The sequence below is a fragment of the Mustela nivalis genome (assembly GCF_964662115.1).
Source record: "Mustela nivalis genome assembly, chromosome: 14".
Classification (NCBI taxonomy): domain Eukaryota; kingdom Metazoa; phylum Chordata; class Mammalia; order Carnivora; family Mustelidae; genus Mustela; species Mustela nivalis.
Genome location: NC_139033.1, coordinates 43,302,096 through 43,322,132, shown reverse-complemented (window position 1 = coordinate 43,322,132; position 20,037 = coordinate 43,302,096). Strand labels below are relative to the sequence as shown.

The window sequence follows — 20,037 nt, the reverse complement described above, 5'->3', positions numbered from 1 at the left end:
ACTCCTGAAACCAAGATTGCAATGCTCACTAGAATTTAAATTAAAAAAAAAAAAAAAAAAAAATTTAAATGCAAAACCATGGAAATGGTGAATTTCCCCGGCCACTAGAGGGCAGGAGTTACAAGGGAGGTGGAGGCAAGATCCAAGGGCTGCCAGGTTCAGCTCTGCTGCAAGCAAACAAGGAGGGAACTTCGCATCACCACAGTCTGCCAACTGGCACAGAGATGCCCGACCCCGTTTAGAAGCAGCACAGCGGTAAGGGTGGGCACACCTGGCTACTCGGCACCCATCCCAGCCGCGGGGAGACAGAAAGGACACTCTCCTTTTCCAAGAAGTTTCCCATTGGCTTAAATAGAAAGTATCTTACATTGTGCTCAGGAAAACAAGCCAGGCACAGGACAAATACGGTAGAACGCAGAGCCATCAAACTCAGACCCCGACAGTGTTAGCAGTACCTGCAGGGAGGAGTGGGGAGTTAGCACTGAATGGAGACAGAGTTTCCGTTTTGCAAGATCAAGAGTTCTGGACGAGGATGGAGGTACAACAAAGTCGAAGTACTTTACGTCACTGAACTGTGCATTTAAAAATAGCTAACGTGGCCAGTTTGACGTTTTGTGTATTTGACCACAACTAAAATGATAAGCGACGATGAAGAAGAAACATCTCAGAGGAACACTAAGAAGCCGGACCACCTTGAGCTGAACACACAAGCAAGCATAAAGTAGAAGCTTGGGGGGGGGAGGGGAGAGGACACTGTTGTTCCAGAAAAGAATGAACTTATCTTCGTCCTTCGCCACCACAGGGAAACCCGCACTCTTGGACTGAGGTGGTGGAAGGATGTGGAGCCCTGCAGCTGGATTCCGGCCAGCCTGACACACGAGGACACTCTCAGCTACAGAGCAGAGGCTCTTCAAGCTCACAGAGGCCAGTCCTCCAACTTCTGCCCTCCTGCCTCTGGGCCACTGCTCGCTCAGCTTCGTCGCTCCCAGTGACCACTTGGTCCAACAGTGGCCAAACCACACTCTGCAAGTGACCTGGACAGAGCTGGAGGTTCAGAGGCCATTATTTCTCCAGGGCTGCTAATGTGCACCCCCGGCATCCCTTCTGATCACACGCTGACTGGCCACATAGCAGGTGGGGTGGTGGTGGGGGGTCCGGGGCAGCTGCCAGGATTAGTCACACTGGGCAGATTCTCAGCTGGGGAGGCAAGCATCTGCTGTTTTAGCAGCGCGGCAGGTCATTCCTCACTACCTCTGTACAAACCTTTAAAAATACCCACCCACTTAAAAGATCATCTAAAATGAGATATGTTGGAAGAGAAGTTACACCACTCAAGTGGGTGAACTAATTTTATTTTGTTTGGGGCGTGGGGTGGGAAGTTATTCCACAGAGTAAACATGATTCCATCTGTCAGGAATTTAGATTCTCGCCTCAAAACCAAGAGGAGGCGAGCCATGTCCACCTGCCGAGAAGGGGAAGGTGAGGCGTGCACACCTTGGTGTGAACGTGTAGCTCAGTGTCCCAGCTTTACCAAGTGATGGGCTTGAGGGGATGTAGACAGAGGTTAGTAAGCGGAACTGTCCCATCTTGCTGCCAACCCATGAGTTAATCGCCAACCACGGTATATACTATGTGAGCAAAGACTAAGACAAGGTCCATTTCTCAAGTAGGTCATTGCTAATGAGAAAGACAAGATCAAGATGCTTGAAGGAAGGAGGAACAACAAGACAGTCAATGATCAAAGGCTAACTGGTGTGGTCCCAACTTTGAGGGCTACTGCAATCTCGGGGGGAGGCCGGGAGCTCCCCGGCCTTCCCTCCACCCAACTCCTGCCCCACGGCAGCCCCTCCAACATAACCCACCCTGAGGCCAATGCTTGCTTTCCTCCTGCCACTTCCCTCAAAACCTGTTTCTCAATATGGAATCGAGAAAGGAAAAAAAAAAGTCATTTCCCGTGGCATTCATCTTTCTCAGGAGGACTTATTTCACGGAGCCCAATACCCACATAGCACAAGGCCTAACCTTGTCGAATCTCTGTGCTGTGTGCCTGAAACTCATGTAACACCATGTGTCAACTGCCCTCCCGAGTTTTGGGCAACGCCTGTTTCTCTCGCAGTCACCCCCCACCGTAAGGCCTGCCCACATGACGTGTGCCTGTGTCCTCAGGCCACCTCTCTGACCCCTTCTTCAGAAGGTGCCTCGGGGCACAGGCCTCCTTTCCTTCAACATGCAAAAGGAACACCGTGTAGCCTCAGAGCTTTGTCACACACATCCACCCCTGCCTGGGACACTCAGCACACGCATTCCGCCACCCTGAGTCCTCAATGGCCAGCTCCCTTCCACGACCCCTGCAACTCCCTCAGCACCTTCCCCTCCTCAGCCTGTCTTTTCTGCCCTATTCCCTATCCACCCACCTGTGCCTCATGCAATGGGTCACCGCACTCTGCTGTCCCTCTGTGCCCCCCACAATGGCGGGGCCATGTACACCCCCAAGACCCCACACAGTGCGAGCATTCAAATATTTGTGAAATGCACACTTCACAGGGAAGGCTAGTCACAAAAGCTCGTGGGGAAAAAAAAAATCCGATGGTGCCAGAGGAAGAGTTCATGGTTGACTACTTTGTCTTCCCTTTGACTAAAGCCACTTGAAGGGCAGCTATAAAGCCATCTCGCTACAGCAGCCCACGCACAGGGAGGGCTCACATGCTGGGCACTGTTCTAAGCACATGTCACATAGCAACTCCTTTTTTTCCTCAAAAGACCCCCAGACAAACCATCACTCAAGCGGAACAGATGAAGTAACTGGTACAGAAGGACACTAACTTGCCCAAGGGCACAGAGCTAGCAATGGCTGAGGGTCCCAATCCCCACACAGGCTAGGTCCAGAGCCAGGGCTCCAACCACTCTCCCATGCACTGTCTCCCCTGGCACCTCCTGCCTCTCCTCCCACTGATGCCTCAGCCCCACGAAGGGAACCCTCCCTTCCCTTCCAAGAAGATCCTTGCTGTGGTCCCGAGAGATCTCTCGGTGGCCAACACCAGTGGGCGTGGATTTCTTATGCTTTACCACTTTCACATACGTGATCGACAGCAGGAACAAAAAGATGCCAGGGGCTCAAGCAGCTCTCCTCTGCGGGGGGAAACTCCAGCCCGCAGCAGACCACCCTGCCCGGGCTGGCAGACCCCCATGTGCCCCCGCACGGCCCGCACTTACCGTCCCATCTTCCAGTCTGAGCTGGAGGCTCTTCTCTCCCTCTTTGTAGTCCTTGGTTAATTCAGCTGAGCGCCACACTTCATCAGGGTCAGGGATCCAGACCCTTGTGTACTGGAAGATTAAAATGAGAAAGTCAGAAATAAAGCTTTCACATGTCTACACGGGTATTGCTATCTCTGAGGGGCCCTCTGGAGAATTTATAAAGCCGTCTTGACACATCTTCCTCCCTTCTCATTTCAAAACACAAGGTGATCTAACACCCTGACAAGTGAGTAACTCAGAGGACTGGGGACAGAGGGCACTTTCCAGATCCTAAGAGAATGCCACAGATCAATGGAATTATAATTCTGCCAACAAGATCGCCAAGTCTGCGTCTGGTGACGTCCACCAGAGCTGCGTACCATCGTCTCAAGGGTGGGACAGAAGAGCAGTGTTGGAGGGAACATCTAGTGAGCTAGGATGAGGAACAAAACCACACATGCCAAAGCTGAGACAGAAGAGACCATCCTCAAATCTTGGGAACCTCTGCTCTGACATGCTGCATTCAGGGACAAAGCCATTTTCCTGCAGAAGCGAAAGAAAGTGTAAGCAAATTGAAAGTGTATTTACATATTCCTGAATTACCAGCAACCTCAATTGACTTGTGCATTCTTTAAGCCCAAACACGCACCCAAATCCTGCTCAAGCTCTCCCAGCTGCTATGGGATTTGCATGGTCAGGAAGCCGGCCAACCGCTAGCAAGGAAGAACACAGCCCTGGGGAAGTAAGGCCTCCCGCTCTAGCTGGGGGCTGTCGGCCAGGACTGCATACTGTCCTCACCTGAGAACGTGACAACACAGAGACTGAGTTGCACCTCAGCCCGACTCAGAATCTGAGGGGACAGAAGAGCTCCCACGGCGAGTGTAATGTACAGCTGGGAACCCGCAGCTCAGGGGCACGGACCAGCAGCATGGGGCCGGCGGGCCGGGGCTCTGAGCGCTCTCGGCAGCGTGCCTTCCATCTGTCCGACACACTTCTGCATTTTATAGGTGTGTGATGGGCACGGGGCCTGTTTGCCTTAGAACCTGGCTCTGTGGGCACACGCGCGCTCACACCTGGTTTCACGGCCACAGAACATCCTCAGCAAACCTGAGACTAACAGCTCTTACGACCAGAAGGCCAGCCGGGACACGAGTCTGGGTTCATAGAACCGACCTGCCGCTCCAAGTCCAGAGCTGGCAGCCCATCCTCAGCCTGCGCCCAAGCAGCCAGCGGGCTTTATTGTGGTCTTGCCTTTTCACAACGCTCTCCTCCAGATGGTCACTGCCCTTTTAAAAAGCAAGCCCCTGGCCCTTACTGCACCGGCCTCGAATTCACCAGCAAGAGGAGTAAGTTGTGAGGCAACAGACTCACAACGCTCATTTCCACCCCAATTTGTGCCCCTGGCACCCCTGATATCCCAGCCCAGGATACGCCGCCAACGTCGTTTTTTGCATTCTGAAAAACCAAGTTCACAGGATCACCTCCCTCCCTCTGAGCTGCTGTAATGATCATTTCTTCCCAGAAGATTCTCGACAGCTTCACAGCGCCTCAGCACTTCGGCGTAGACATTAAACGCTCCGAGCCACCTCCGGAGAAAGCTCTGAGCCTCTGCCAACCGGAACTGTCAACGTGGCTTCTCCCCTCGGTGCCCCTCCTCCACTGTCCTGTAAACCGACCTTCCATTAGCTGCAAGGACTTTTCAGATCTTGTCCCCATGCCTCAGGTGAGGGACTTTTCCTCAGCGACACGGCAGTTGTCATCCCTCCGAGCTCACTCCTGGGATCTCCCATCCAGGCCGAGGGAGCCCAGCCTACCCAAGAAATTGTACGCAAAGTCTCCACGCTGTGTAAATGGGGTTGGAATGGCTCCAGGGAAAAGGGACAAAAAGAGTAAGGGAAGTCCCAAGAGGAACAGAGTGAAGAGAAGGATGGTATGCGGTCATCGTCACGATGCTGGACATCCTGGAAGCCCCTGGGCCCAGTCCTGGCTCACCCGGGGACTCCTCTGGGCCGACCCCTGTAGTCCACGTCCCACTCACTGACCTGTTAACTGCCCCAGCACCGGAAAACCTCACTGCCCGGCACTAGCTGCTTACTTCTTATTCCGTGAGAGTCCGTCTATCTGCTTAAATCAGTCTCTTATCTCTCAATAGACTGAAAACAGTTACTGGCAGGAAACAGTCTCTATTTTCCCACAGAACTAAGCACAGCATCAGAGCAGTTCTTTGCTGCTCCAACTGAGGAGCCGAGGCTCACCATTACCTGCGAGCGTGTTAGGAGCAGAGAGCCCCTGCCTCCACCTGCACCCACCGCATCAGGGCTTCCCCAAGTACTTGCTCTTCTGCTGCTTCAGTACGTGCTCATTCTTCTCTCTGTGCACGGCTCAGCAAACCAGAGCCCTGAGCCAAGTCTAGTGTGCCCCTTGCTTTTGTGCAACCCAGGACGTAAGTATGATCTTCAAGTGTTTAAATGGCTATGGGGGAGAAAGAATGATATCCAGACGACAACATGTCAATTACAGGAAAGTCAAACTTTGGTGTCCGTGAAGTTATTGGAATACAAGCTCACACTCCGCTCACATACAGTCTACAGCTGCCCTGCTCTCGGATGATGGTTGTGTCGTTGTGACACCCCGTGGCACCGAAAGCCTGAAAGGTTTACTATCTGCCCATTACAGTGAAGCTTTGTTGCCTTTCCCTTTGTACACGCTATTTCAGCAGCTCAGAACACCCTTCCCTCACTTGTCCATGTGGGCAGAGTCGGAGTCCCAGGCTCCTGTCCTCACTGAACCCTGACCTTCCCTGTGCCCTCCCGAGTTAGCCCTTACTAACTCTGAGTGGCAGGAACCCCTTCTATGATTAACTTCACGGTTTTGCATGCATTTCTCTTTTTTTTTTTAAGATTTTATTTGACAGAGATCACAAGTAGGCAGAGAGGCAGGCAGAGAGAGAGGAAAGCAGGCTCCCTGCTGAGCAGAGAGCCCGATGCGGGGCTCGATCCCAGGACCCTGAGATCGTGACCTGAGCCAAAGGCAGAGGCTTTAACCCACTGAGCCACCCAGGCGCCCCAGCAGGCATTTCTTTCACATCCATGTCACCCCACTATCATCAGGTCTTTCAGATACACTATTGCTCAGTCTCCCTGGCATACAGATGCTCAATAAATGTTTTCTGAGACAGGAATCCATAAACAATGCATTTATGAGGCATCAGGTTTCCAGGTAAAAAACACTATGATATGTACCATGTAATCAGGTAAAACATGGAGACTAATCTCCTGACTTTATGTCAGTTAGGTGGGCAATTCACATAAAAATACACTCTAAGGAGTGATGGGACCAATTCCTACGGACAGTAACAGCGATTCAGCAGGGGCAGGCAAGTCAAGAAAAGGGAAGGCAGCAACAATTGATGCCAACTGAGGACACAGATGGCCAAAGGCTCCCATCATGTTCTAAAGGACACGGTGTATTCCACACCTGGTCAAGCAAGTTCGAGATTCCAATCAAGGAGACATTTCAGCACCTACTATGGGCCCACCGTGCTAGACGCTGTCCTGTTTTCTCCAACCCCACCATAAAGACACAGGTGGACATGTGCTGAGATCAGAGCAGTTCACACTTAGAGCAGCACTAAGTGAATCCTGCATTGTGATGATATGGGATGGGGGACATCTGCAGATAGGCCTCCCCGCAGCATTCTGCTTCCCCATCTTTATCTTATTTCATGGATTCTCAGCTTAAATTGTCTACAAATTACCGTGCAGAGCTGTTTACCCAATGTCATGCACGCACAGTTGATGAGCAATGGACAGGACTGCCAAGGGCAATTTTAACCATGATCAAATTTTGCTTTACATGCTGACTTAGCCAGCAGCCCACCTTCCCTTCCCTCCCCAGAGCTACCCACCCAAGGAAGATCCATTGCCTCTGTAATCCCAAACAAGGCAGGACATGATCGATGCAGAGTAAACAGCCAAGGAAACAGGCTAAGCAGGGAGAGGGGAGCCCCACAGTAGCCAGCAAAGACTGGAGGCAGGCAGGCAGATCAGAGCTGGGGAGACTCGCAGGATTTGGAGGGAGGTTTCCTTTGGATTGTGAAAATGATCTGTAACTAGACAGAGATGGTGGTTGCACAGCACTGTGAATGCATTAAATGCCACCGAGCAGTTGACTTTAAGTAGCTAATTTTATGTTATGTGACTTTCACCTCAATTCAACAAAAATTGTTTTGGTTTGCAGAGGATGCAAACAGCACTGTATACTCCACTAGCATAAGTTCTCCTAATATCTGAGGAAACAGTGAAGTATATTCTTTTTAACAGAAAGCTATCAGTTCTACAGGCCAGATAGAAACTCTCTAGAACCAAGGTTCCATTTGCCTCTCCTTCAAGGAGTATCTTCTAACAAATCCGACCTCTACACCAGCTTTCCTTGGAGGGAGATTATAGGAAAGACAAGCCTGACCTATATAACCCAATCACAGAGCCACTCACCTTGTCACCCACACCCCCCTTAACAGCGCTTAACTCCATCCTATCTAAGGAGATCCAAGTCTGACTTGGTTATCAAAGAACTTGTGATTTGTCATTTGGAAAGAGCCCTGTGTAGTACCCGGAGAAGGCAGGTCTTTGTGAACAGAGACGCATCAGTATCAAGAACTACTCTCGAGCCCCCAACCTCCAGAGGCCTCTCCTCCCTGTCTGCAAGAGCCTGCAAAGGCAGTTCTCCGCTGGAGGGTGTGGCTGCCCAGGGCGGGAACACTCAACCCTGGCTGCAGGTTAGAACCACCTGGGGAGGCTTTAGCTTCCCCATGCCACGTAATGCGGCACACCTATCACATCAATCCCCAGGGCCTGGACCAGGCAGTTCTGTAGCTGTACCCAAGTGCAAGCTCATCTGGAAGACAACAAGCTTGTTGTTTCACCTGGTAACTGACTGGCAGGCACCATAGACTTTTACTGCCTATGGCTTGGCATGAAATTCCAGCCTGAATAGCCTTGATCCTGAGCTAAAAGCATAACCTCCAGAAAGCCCCTGCACTAAAACGTCAATGTTGTATCAAGAAGGGGGCAACATTTGCCTATTTGCACTCACCACCATGCAGCAGAGTGTGTGGCTGAGCCCGTAGGCTCTAGAGTCAGGCAGCCTGGGTCAGAATTCCCACCACCACTTACTAACCTGGGTAAGCTGATGAGTAAAGTTCTGAGCCTCTGTTTCTTCAGCTCTACAACATGAGTAAAAGTCAGATGTGTCTCACCAGGTAGCCCCCCCAGAATGCCATGCAATCCCACATCATCAGAGCACCGTAAGCATCAGACAACGGTGACGACTGCGGGCACGGTGTAACCTCGGAGGCAGGATCCGATGAGATCTTGCAGAGAATCAGCAAATGGAAAAATCAAAAGCCTAAGGATTTTGCAGGTTACTGGGATCCTTTCAATGTCCTGCAAATCGTTGTTCACAGATAGCCATGCCTTGCCCAAAAATCAATATTTGGATCTAGCCTACTTTCACTTCAAAACGCTGAGAGAAGGGATTGTTAACGCTGGCTGGCATTTAAGAATTATCTGCAGATCTTAAAAAAGGAAAACAAAAACAAAAACAAAACCAATGCCCATGTCCCACACTTGAGTAATTAAGATGAAATCTGAGTGGGGCCCCAAGACTGTTTTTTTTTTTCTTTTTAAGCTTCAGATCAATGTGCAAGACTTAAAAAAAGAAAAAAGAAAAAAAAATCCCTGTTTCAAGAAGAAGCCTCAGAATCAAAATGGACTCTAGACAAAGGAGAACAGGGACACTGGAAACATTCAATTCCTTGAATAATTGAGAGTGTCACCTCCACACCTTAGACTAAAATAAGTAACTTCAAATACTTTAATCATTTCATCTTAGTTTAAAACTCAAGATGAACAGGGTTTTCACTAATCCATCACAGAGAAGAACACTGAGGGTAGAAGGGCACGGAACAATTTGCCCAAGTTCACAGTAAGGGTCAGAGCCATGACCAGACCAAGGATCTGTGACCTCAAGTCCTCGCTGTCTCCCCTTCATGGAGAAACATGAACTTCATTTCAGCAGCCCAGGACTCGCTGACTGTGTATTTTACACAGGTAAAGGGTCTCCTAAGCACACATGGATAAAAGGGTCAATTGCCACTTAAAATGACAGGCCAAACAAAGCCACTAGGTACTGTAAGAATCAGGCCGACTGAAGACTGGGTTGCACCATCGTCTTGACCTAAAGCACTGTCCAGGCATTGTCCCCTGGGAATGGACGAGAGGGGAGCCTGCAGCCTGACTTGGTGGCACACTCCATAAATGGCCCGTCCATTCCTCCCCAAGGTAGGGCGCGAACAGAAGGCCCACAGTCCACCTTGTTCACAGACGTACCCTTGGCATTACCATGATGCTGCGGTTCGGTGGGCACTGAGATCTCCTCTCCGTAACTAAAAAATCAGGGCTCTGGTTCCAGGGTGCAAGAGGAGCCCCTTTTGCTACAACTGACAAAGCAGGCAAATAGATCTCTCAGGACATGAATTATGTGCTAGAACTCGAGATCCAGTATCACGTTGGTTAGCTTCTACCCTACAGGCAAGACAGAAGCCACTGAATTTCCCCATCCAAACCAGACCATGATCAGTCAGAGAGAGCAGCATCAACAAACAGTCGGTGACCAGCAGTGAAGTAAGTGGACAGGCTGTGAGTACCAAAGGGAAACAATTGTTAAAAGGCAGGGAGGGAAGACGTGGGACACAGATGTCACCTGAAGCAGAAAGGATCACACCAGCCTAGGACAGCAAGCAGCTTTCCCTAGCCCTGACTGCAGCCCAAGCATAACGTGCCAAGACGGTAAGCGGAGGACTAGAGCCAGGAGACTAGGGACCTCTCCAGGCCGGAAACATGTGCACCCCTTGTCAAACACACCGCGGCATTCACAGCTCAGTTCTTTAAATGGGACTCAGAAAACACAAACACTGCAAAGATGTCCTCTGTTTGGTGTAAAGGTCCATTCTGAAGCAATACTTTTATGGATGGGAAGAAAAACACTTCCAAACTCAGCCGGCAGTTTCTTCCCAGCACCACCAGAGTAGTCATTCCCAGTGCGTGGTACTTGGCAAGCACAGCCAAGTTGTAGAAACCACGGGGACATCTTAGCTAACTGCCCTTACAGTAGGAAGGAGGTCACGTTTCGTTCTTTTGCATAATGCGGTCTGGAGGACAAAGACTAGATATTTTTGCTCATCTAAGCAGGAGTACCCACTATTCTCTCCACATGTGAAGCCTGAAGCTCACATTCATGGGCCCAGACACAAGCTGGATCCTAAAACCCTGTGCTGATGATCAGTCTCCCGAACTGGGAGTGGGGGTGTGGTGGGGGGGTGGAGTAGCTAAATAAAGGCTATCCCCACCAGTATGCTGCTGGTCACCTTCTCTTCCTTTGTCCTGGGCTGGAAAGCAAGGAAGTTAAGCTGAGGGGTTAACATCCAAAATATATGAAGAACTTATAGAACACTTAAAAGATGATTTAAAAATGGACAGAGGGCCTGAGTAGTTTTCCAAGAAGACATCCAGGTGGCCAACAGACAGCTGAAAAGATGCTCAACATCACTCATCAGGGAAATGCAAATGCAGACAACAAAGAGATGACCTGACACCTGTCGGCATGGCTATAACCAAAAGGACATCAAATAAAAGGGTTGGTGAAAATGTGGAGAAGGAGGACCCAACACAGTAAGTGCCACCCGACACAGTAAGGGCTCAGCAGTCACCGTCAAGTGCAGCAGGAAATGGGGCCCAGGGCATGAAGGAGACGTGGAGACACCCCTCTCTGGGGGAGCACAGACACAACCGAGGAATCCCAACAGAAGCATGGGCACACAACGCATCACGGGAACACACACTGACCCCTCTGATTGCTGTCCTGAATTTAACTCCTCCTCCAGCAACAAGTCCTGCTTCCTGGTTTCCCTGTTTGTTTGTACTGTGAAAGGCTTCCCAGACCCGTAATAACCTTCCCATTCCCCCAAATGCTCTTCACTGGGAAGCTCTCCGTAACTTACATTCTGTGTGTCCAGGGCTGACAAGTAACTTAAAATCCATGTATATGCTGGGCCGTCAGGTAATTCCTGAGCCCCAACCCAGATGTCTGCTGAACTTGTTCCATGCTCTTTCCTCACTGAGAGAACCAAGCTAATCCGGACACCAGGAAGAAATTTCAACTTCATGCATAGAGATTGGGATAGGAAAAAAGCCACTTGGCATCCGTGGAGTAAAGGACGATGGGAGGAAAAAAAGGCGAAGAAGTGAGCTTCATTCTGGAGTAGCAAAGGGACCATAAAATCTAATATTTCCTGTTATTTAAATGAAATAAAAGTCAAATGTCAAAACAGGAGATGTATCTATACCTGGCTCGGGCCATCACAATCCCATTTTTGACATCTGCTTTCTGACATGCTTGTAGTACCTCATCTAAATCCAGCCGTTTGACCAAAGACTCGACTCGAAGACCTGATTACGTTATCAGTCACAATTCCGTCTTCTACATGCACCATCTGTGTTTGAAGCTAATGAAGAACCAAGTCGCCGTGTGACTGGTGAAGGCAAACTTCACCTGCCTCCTGCCCTACAGATATTCATAGATAAGTCTGTACGTCCTCAAGTGACAAACTGACACCAAGAGGGCGAGTGCCTGGCATTCGGGAACTCTGATGAGCTATTTCATCCAGCAGTGCGTTCGACAGGAACTGCAGTTACACCGGAAGCTTAGAAATGGTTATAAAGGGGCACCTGGGTGGCTCAGTTGTTACGCATCTGGGTGGCTCAGTTGTTACGCATCTGCCTTCGGCTTGGGTCATGATCCCTCAGGATCCTAGGATCAAGAGCCCGCATCAGGCTCCCTGCTCAGCGGAAGCCAGCTTCTCCGTCTGGACTCTCCCTGCTTATGTTCCCTCTCTCACTGTCTCTATCAAATAAATACATAAAATCTTGAAAAGAAAAGAAATGATTATATAAAGTAATGTGTTCTTGTTGAAGTTTTGGAAAGATCGCAAAGTCCTGGGTGTGGCTGGCCAGTTGGGGTTGTAAGGCTGCAACATCACACCCACTTAACCTGTTGCTGAAGAGGCTAAGAAAGGTTTGCTCAAAGCTAGTACCTTTCACCCAGTTAAATACATGCCTAGACCTTGCCAAGCAGCTGAAGCTTTGTTAAAATCCTACTCCCAGGAACATGACTACGGCTCCTGGAACAGGAACTCTCCCTGTACAGAGAACCAACTACGTGAATTAAGCAATCCAGTCACCCCACACATGTAAGTCATTTGAGACGGTCTGAGTACATCTTCGTTTCCACCTAAGCTCTCTGAAACACTCCTTTTCAATTCCCTATGTGACATCATCGCTGGAGAGCTGCTTTCCTCTTTTGTTGTATAAATATATACTCTTGATCGCTAGCACAAGACTAGCACAGTACTCGCCCCAGAGAAAGAGTCTTAATTTATAATCACCATCACAGTTATTAGAAAGTCACAGCCCTAGACCAAGTCAGGAATAAGTTTGTTTGCTTCCCTCTTAATTTAAAACCTGCTCCACTCTATGACCTCTGTAAACAACTAAAGCCAGCACTGAAGTCATTTCGAGCTAAGTTCTCTCCTGCTAACAGAAGTTGCTGATCTACTGAGAAAATGTCCAGGAACAACCACTCTTTTCTGGAGAAAATTTGGGGAAAGGCCCCCAACATATGAGTACATTGAGCTGTTCTTGCTTTGCATGTAAGAGATCATCTTAGAACTAAATTCCTGACACATTGCCTTTGGGACTGAAGCCAGCTCTCAGTCTTCATTTCATAGGACAAAGCATGCCGGCCTCCCCTTCCTCCCAGTATACAAACACGCCTTGAGACTGTTCAACAAATATTCAACTGCTGCATGTTAGCTAAAATAACTTTAAGCTCCGTAAGCTAAAAGTCCTGTTAGCAGGAAAATGGCCTCTAGTTCATTCATTCATCCATGAGTATTTACTGAACACTAGGCAAGGTGCTGGGACACAGAAGGTGGGCGGGGGGGAGGGGGACACACGCCCTTATCTTCAAGGATCCCCAACCACATCATGCAATCAATCCTGCTTCAATGGTCGTAATTTCTTTAGCAGCACAGACACCCTTAGCACACAACAGGGGACCTCACCTAATCCAGGCCATTGGGAAAGGCTTCACCGAAAAACACGATCCCAGGTGAAACCTACAAGAACAAGGGGTTGGCTAGGCACAGAGGGGAGAGAGGAGGGCTCTGGGCTGAGAGGTTAGCTGAGAGGGAACCTCAAAGCCATGCCCCTGATTTCCATCCTGGGGCAGAGAGGAATCATGGGGTGGCCATCAGCAATAACGCATCCTGCCTACTTGTCTAGCTGTAGACAAGTCTGGGGCAGGCAGGAGGAATGCTCACTGGAGAGCTGAAAGCCAGGCAGTCCACAGTGGGGATGGACTCAGTAGGAGACAAGCAGGAGGTTCTTGGGAGCCTCCTTACGGGTTGTTCATTTTATTCCATGCCCAACGGAAAACTGTACATGTGTTTTAAACATGAAGAGGGAGATGATCTAACTGCAGAATCAAAAGATTGGTACTTACACCTGCAGATAGCCAACAAACACATGAAAAGATGCTCAACATCACTAATCATTAGGGAAATGCACATCAAAACCACAATGAGAGGTCACCTTAAACTTCTCAGAATGACTAGGGAAAAAACAACAAGTGTTGGCAAGGATGTGGAGAAAATGGAAGGCTTGTGCACTGTTGGTGTGAATGCCAGCTGGTGCAGCCCCTTGGGAAAAACAGTATGGAGGTTCCTCAAAAACTTAAAAATAGAAATACCATATGATCCAATAGTTCCACCACTGGGTACCTACCCAAAAAAAACAAAAACACTAATTCAAAAGGATACATGCATCCCTAGGTTTATTGCAACATTATTTGCAATAGCCAAGATGTGGAAGCAACTTCAGTGTCCATTAACAAATGAACAGATAAAGAAGATGCGGCATCCACACGTGGGAGTGTCACACAGCCACAGGAAAGAATGAGATCTTGCCATTTGTGACAACACAGAGGGACTTAAGAGGGCGTTATGGTAAGTGAAATAAGTCCAAGAAAGAGAAATACCGTATCATTCCACTCATAAGTAAAATCTTTTTAAAAATGAACAAAAAGCAGAATCAGACTCAGGAATACAGAGAACAAACTGACGGTTACCAGAGGGGAGAGGAGTAGGGGATCCAGCAAAATGGGTGAAAGGGAATAGGATGGACAGGCTTCTGGTTGTGGAATGAGTAAGTCACGGAGTAAAAGGCACAGAAGGAATACAGTCAGGGACAGCGATGTCCCGGGACAGGAGCCGGCAACGCTTGTGGTGAGCACAGCATGACAGAGAAACTTGTCAGATCACTATGCCGTACGCCTGAAAATCAGGTAACTGTGTGTCAGCTCTGCTCAGAAGAGGTCCACCCTTACGGACTGACACTATGAACAACAACAAAGCCTTCCAGAGCAGCACGGTGAGACCTTCTCTCAGGCATCCTTCCTGGCTGTCCTCGCGGGAGCACTCACAGGACAAACGCAATCAGATAATAAAAAATTAAAAATCACACAATAAACATTGTTTATTCTGTCCCCGCCCTTGAAAAAACAGTGTTTGAAATACTTCTCCTGACTATTCCTCCTACTGCCTCATTTAGTCGGTACTTTGCCATTCCAGACCACTGATACCCCATTTCCACCATACTTCAGTGCTCCTCATTGGGCTTCTGAGTCCTCTTAACTCGTATAGTTCATCCTTATCCAGCTCTTCCAACGCTCTTCTATATTTTTCCAATATGGAGCTTAGTTATGGTTTTAGAGAGCAGAGAAGTTTGACTCTGGAACGTTTTGTCTGCATCCATCAGCAAATAGGCACAATAGCATCTTTACTGCTGGGACCTTGGGGGATAGGGGGGAAATGTTCCAACCAACACACACACTCTGGCTGAGTAGCAGCCATGAAATGGACTCTGACTTCCGAGTCAAGAAGGTAGATGGGTGTCTGCTGCCTAAAATCACCATTAACCAAGGACCTCGAAGTGATGTCCCTGATTTCCATCCCGGGGTGGAGAGGAATCGTGGGGTGGCCGTCAGCAATAATGCATCCTGCCTACTTGGAACTGCACCATTTTTTCAATAGTAATGCTGGATAGAACGCTCCAACCAAATCTGCTGTCAGATGGCCACAGATGGTCTAGGATGATCAGAACTAGCTCACGTCCTCTATGCCAAGTGATTGTGTTTTAGAGACCGATTTAGATGTGGTATCATGCGGAAATGTCACTTCAGGTCCAGCTGAAAAGTGGGAGTGCAGCTTGGAAGAAGAGCTGACCTGAAACTCTGTGGCCACCCAGCAAAGACTCAAGAGGTTCAGAAAAAGGAAGAAGGATAGACGAGATTGGTGTGAAACCCTCCAAAAGCTTATGGGGTCAGGGAGGAGGGTGGCTCATCTCCATGAGAAGAGCTAAAAGGAGAGAATGTAGGTTCATCTTCTCCATCTAAAACTGCCCTCCCCCACCCCCGAGCAGGCAGCACAGAAAACCATTTGAGGAGGAAGAACGAAATGAGGGGATCAACGTGCTTCCTGTTCAAAGTAGCAGGTTACCTAACGCATTGCTGGACCTCATTCCGGACAGGCTGGTGGGAGTCTCTGCTGCCCCTTCAGTTCACCCGAGCAGCGCAAACAGACCGTCCCCATAAGTCCTGCTGCTCTGGAAGGCGATCTTTCAGGGTCTGAGTGATCAATAACCATCCAGTCTTGGGCTTTTCCTTACCAAGTATCCAAGCATGTTCTACAAATCTTATGTACACAATGCCTTTAAGCTGGAAAGATTTCAGAGTTGCTCTGAAATGAGGACGATTAACTGCAATTCTCAACAAATTCCCACCCTTAGGCAAATGCCTTACTCATTAGATAACTGGTAGGCTTTGAGCAAATGCATTGGTTGGTGAGTGGAGGATGCATGCATCTTTAACAGGTGCATATCCCAGGTACACCTACAAAATGTTCAGTCATTCAAGTTCTGGACGAAGCCTGAATCACGTTTATTCTACCCATGTCCACTTAGGTGTTAACACAGGGATACACCCAGGTCTACGGCCCTTATCACTTCCCTGGGTTCAGCACAGACAAGAGCCTGGGGAAACACCACAACAGAATGACCACAACACCTCCAACAAAGGTAAGTGATCCAAGCAGTTACCACTTCAATAATCAAAGTGCACAGAAGGAAAGAAAAGCTGTGCCCAGCTCTGGACACAGGTTGAGGCATATTTATTCTTTTCAAGATGACTGAAAAACATGGAGCTGGAAATACTCAGCCAAAGGCAACCACGTCTTGGTGTGGAATATGTGTTGGTCTGGAAGGCAGGTTATCAAGGGGGTGCAGACCTCCCTTGGCACCCGAAGAGAACTTTCCTGGACAAATCACTCAAATTCCCTGGGCCTCGGTTTTCCCAGTGAGCAGGCTGGACTAAAGCAAGTTCCAATACGGTGCCTGCATCCATCATTCAACCACCTCCTTGCTTCCCAAGAGAGCTACCCTGTGGCACGGATCTTTTTGTACTGATGCGTAACACATCCATAGAAAGAGACTGGTTGGTGGCTCATCAGAAAGGCCTCCCCTCTGACTCCAGGCTTTCCCCTTTAGGTGAGAGAAACAAGACCCCCTCCCCACAAAAAATCAGTGCCTCACCCAAGGCTCTCTAGAGTCAAAAAAAGTATCCCGGGAAACGGATGAAAGGAGAATGTTCTCCGGGGGAAAATAATCGGATGTTTAAAATAGCCCACTTCTTGGCCATTCCCTCTCCTGCTGGATCCACCATCTGCTTGTGTTTAACACGGCACCTTCATATTTTGGTTAACGCTGAGCTCTAGAGTCTGTTTTTACTGCTGACAGAAGGACGGAGAGCAGCATCGTGTTGTGACAGAGACCCACCCCTCGCGGCGGAGACGTGAAGCATCACAACACCAGCAGATCTCTCCCTGCCAAGTCCCAACGTCCCATCCCCACGTTCAAGGGCTTCATGAGCGGAGCGTTGTCCGGACTCATCGTCTGCAGGCCCGCAGCTGGAGGCGGCGCACGGCGCACAGTCTTCCTTCTCCATTTATGTCTTGCATATGCTCGTCTCCCTGCCCTCACTCCTAAGTGCTGCACAGCCAAAAAGCACGATTCATTTAGGAAGCTTACAACCGTTTTCAACCCACAACCTGCAACCCTAGAATTCTGTGGGACGGAAAGAATAGATTTCTCATATATTTGGTCTTTGTCCACAGTTCCTGGCTTACAGCTCCTAAAACCCTTGAAATTTAAGTAATAAGAGGATAAAGGTGTCTCTTATGTTAGTGAGGTGGTCTGTGCACACCACCTAAGGATGGGGCCTTGTGCCCATGAAGACCCACCATGGGATTAGAAGGTTTAAACTTTCAGCCCCAGCCCTAACATCAGGGAGGGGAGAGGGGCTGGAAGTTGAATTAGCCAATGGCCAGTAACTCAGAAGCCTCCATAAAAATCTCAGGGAACAGCTTTTTGGCTTTTTGTTGGCAAGCTTGCCTGCTTGCAGAACCCTAATGCTCCCGTACGTGGCACCAAGCCAGGACCCAAGCTCCTCTAGGACAGAAGCTCTTTTGTTTGGGATCCTGCCCTATGTTTCTCTTTATCTGGCTGTTGATTCGTGTATTTCGTCATACCCTCTGATAAACTCCAGTGTCCCTGATGTTTCTTCAAGTTCTGTGAACCACTGCAGCAAGTCAATGGAACCTAAGGAGGCGGCCACCGGAACCCCCTGTCTGCGGCAGGCAAGCAGAAGCACGGGTAACAGCCCGGGCCTTGCAGCTGGCACCCTGAGTCTCGTATGACTGAGCCCTTGATCAGTGAGATTCGTGGCTAACTCTGAGTTCTTAGACACCCTAATGGTGTCTGAGCATTGCTTAGTGTTGTGTGGAAGGCTGGAATTGGGTCCAAGAACACTTTAAAAGACAAGCGTTTTGTTTAAGACAACTATCCTTATAGACACACTGCATATGTGAAGGGCCCGGAGATCCGGCCAAGTTAAGGGACTTGGCCAACTCAAGCCCCCAAAAAGAATGGACCCAGAAACAGAACTTACTCCCTGTCTAGTGCTCCTTCCATCCCTCCAAGCCCTATCCAATATTCATAGCCTCCTCACCCAAGGGTTGCAGTCAGTCACCAACACAGACTCGGCCACATTTATTCAGGTGCCTGGAACATGTTGGAGACAGCTGGCCCTTCCCCTGGAATTAGAATCTCTTCTCGATTCCTGCTCTGCTGTCTTAGTTCGGGACTTCCTTTGTGTCAAGTGTGACAAGCAGTTCTGAATTGGACTTCTCTCCAGTTTCTTCTTACTGACTGATTTTTTCCAGACTGCTCACTTCTGGAACAGCTCTCACTGGGAGGGTGGGTGGCAGCAGAGCAGGAAGAATGGACAAACTAGTCCCCAGGGGACATGTGACAATGACTTGATACCTTTTTGGTGTCCCAGCTGGGTGGGGATGGTGGCGGGGAGGAGCGCTATGGGCCTCCAGTAAGGAGAGGTCAATGATGCTGCCGCATGTTATACCACACACAGAAGAGCCCCCATGACAGATTATCGAGCTCCAAGTATCAATAGCGTCAAGGTTGAAGAGTGTTGTTCTAGAGTTAACATCCAAAACACAACGACAGCCAAGAACAGAAAACAAAGCCTCATCCCTCATGAAGTCATTCCCCTGATTAAAAACATCCATGCTGTTCCAAGATGAAGTTCATACAAGACTTCACAGTTAGGCCCAGGTAACTTTTCTGGCCACATCCCCAGCCCCTTCCATTCCTCCTATTTTTCCAAAATACCTCAGGAGCTTTCCTGTCTGTTGCCCATGCACATGTTTCTTCCTCTGCCTCAAACATCTTCCTCCTTCTTCCCACTGCCCCACTGCCAGTCACCTGCTAAGTCCAACTGAAATACCGCTTTTTTGCTTGAGCTTTCCTATTTCCGCTGGCCCGAGCAGCCCCCCTCCCCCATTTTCACTAGAATACCTTTCAATTGCACTATGTTCCCTTGTATAGAGGAATCCCTAGGGTAGGAATAAAATACCGGTCTTTAGGTCCCATGCATGTAGAATAGGGCCTGCCAAGTGTTTCAGGGTGTGTTGGTTTAGCAGGTGAACGGGCGCGGGCAGACTCCAACACTGTAGATTCTTGCTTCTCCCAGCGCACAACTACAGCCTCTCCCCCGCCAGAGCTGCTAAATATAGTACCATCTAGATAGCTCACCAGCACAGGGCTGTCACCAGCTTGGGAACATCTGGGCAAGAGGACGAGCAGCTTTGTCTTTGAACTCCTGCACAGAGGTCTGACGATGCTGCATTTCTATGGAGTTAGCACACCCAGAGCTCATCTTATCGGCCAGAACTCCTGGTTCTTTTGGATTTCTGGATCCTAAAAACTCAAACTTGGATGGCACAGGTGTGTTAAATGTGGTGTTTTGTGCTTCTCTAAAGCTAAAAGGAAGAAGGCCCAGGGCAAGATCCTTAGCATAGGGGTAGCAATCATAAGGGAGTATCCACCAAGACTTTCCACCAAGTCCTGTCAACAGGGGGGAGCTCAGCAGCTGTCTTCCAGAATGTTCTGTGTCACACAGGCCATCCATTTTCCATCACTAGGAACAAGCAACTTCTACAAGACTTAGGCTAAAGGCAAATAGAAGGACCTAGTCAACACTGAGGTTTCCTTGGCA

At 49.1% G+C, this 20,037-nt stretch overlaps 1 protein-coding gene across 3 annotated transcripts in view; it reads right to left on the bottom strand.

Annotated features, from left to right (window-relative positions):
- MYO5B (myosin VB) overlaps nt 1–20,037 on the bottom strand; it is a 342,993-nt gene that overhangs the window by 193,694 nt on the left and 129,262 nt on the right. For all 3 annotated transcript variants that reach the window (XM_082699234.1, XM_082699233.1, XM_082699232.1), the window contains exon 2: nt 3,214–3,324. In XM_082699234.1, coding sequence (XP_082555360.1) covers nt 3,214–3,324 — 111 coding nt within the window. The remainder of the gene's footprint in view (nt 1–3,213; nt 3,325–20,037) is intronic.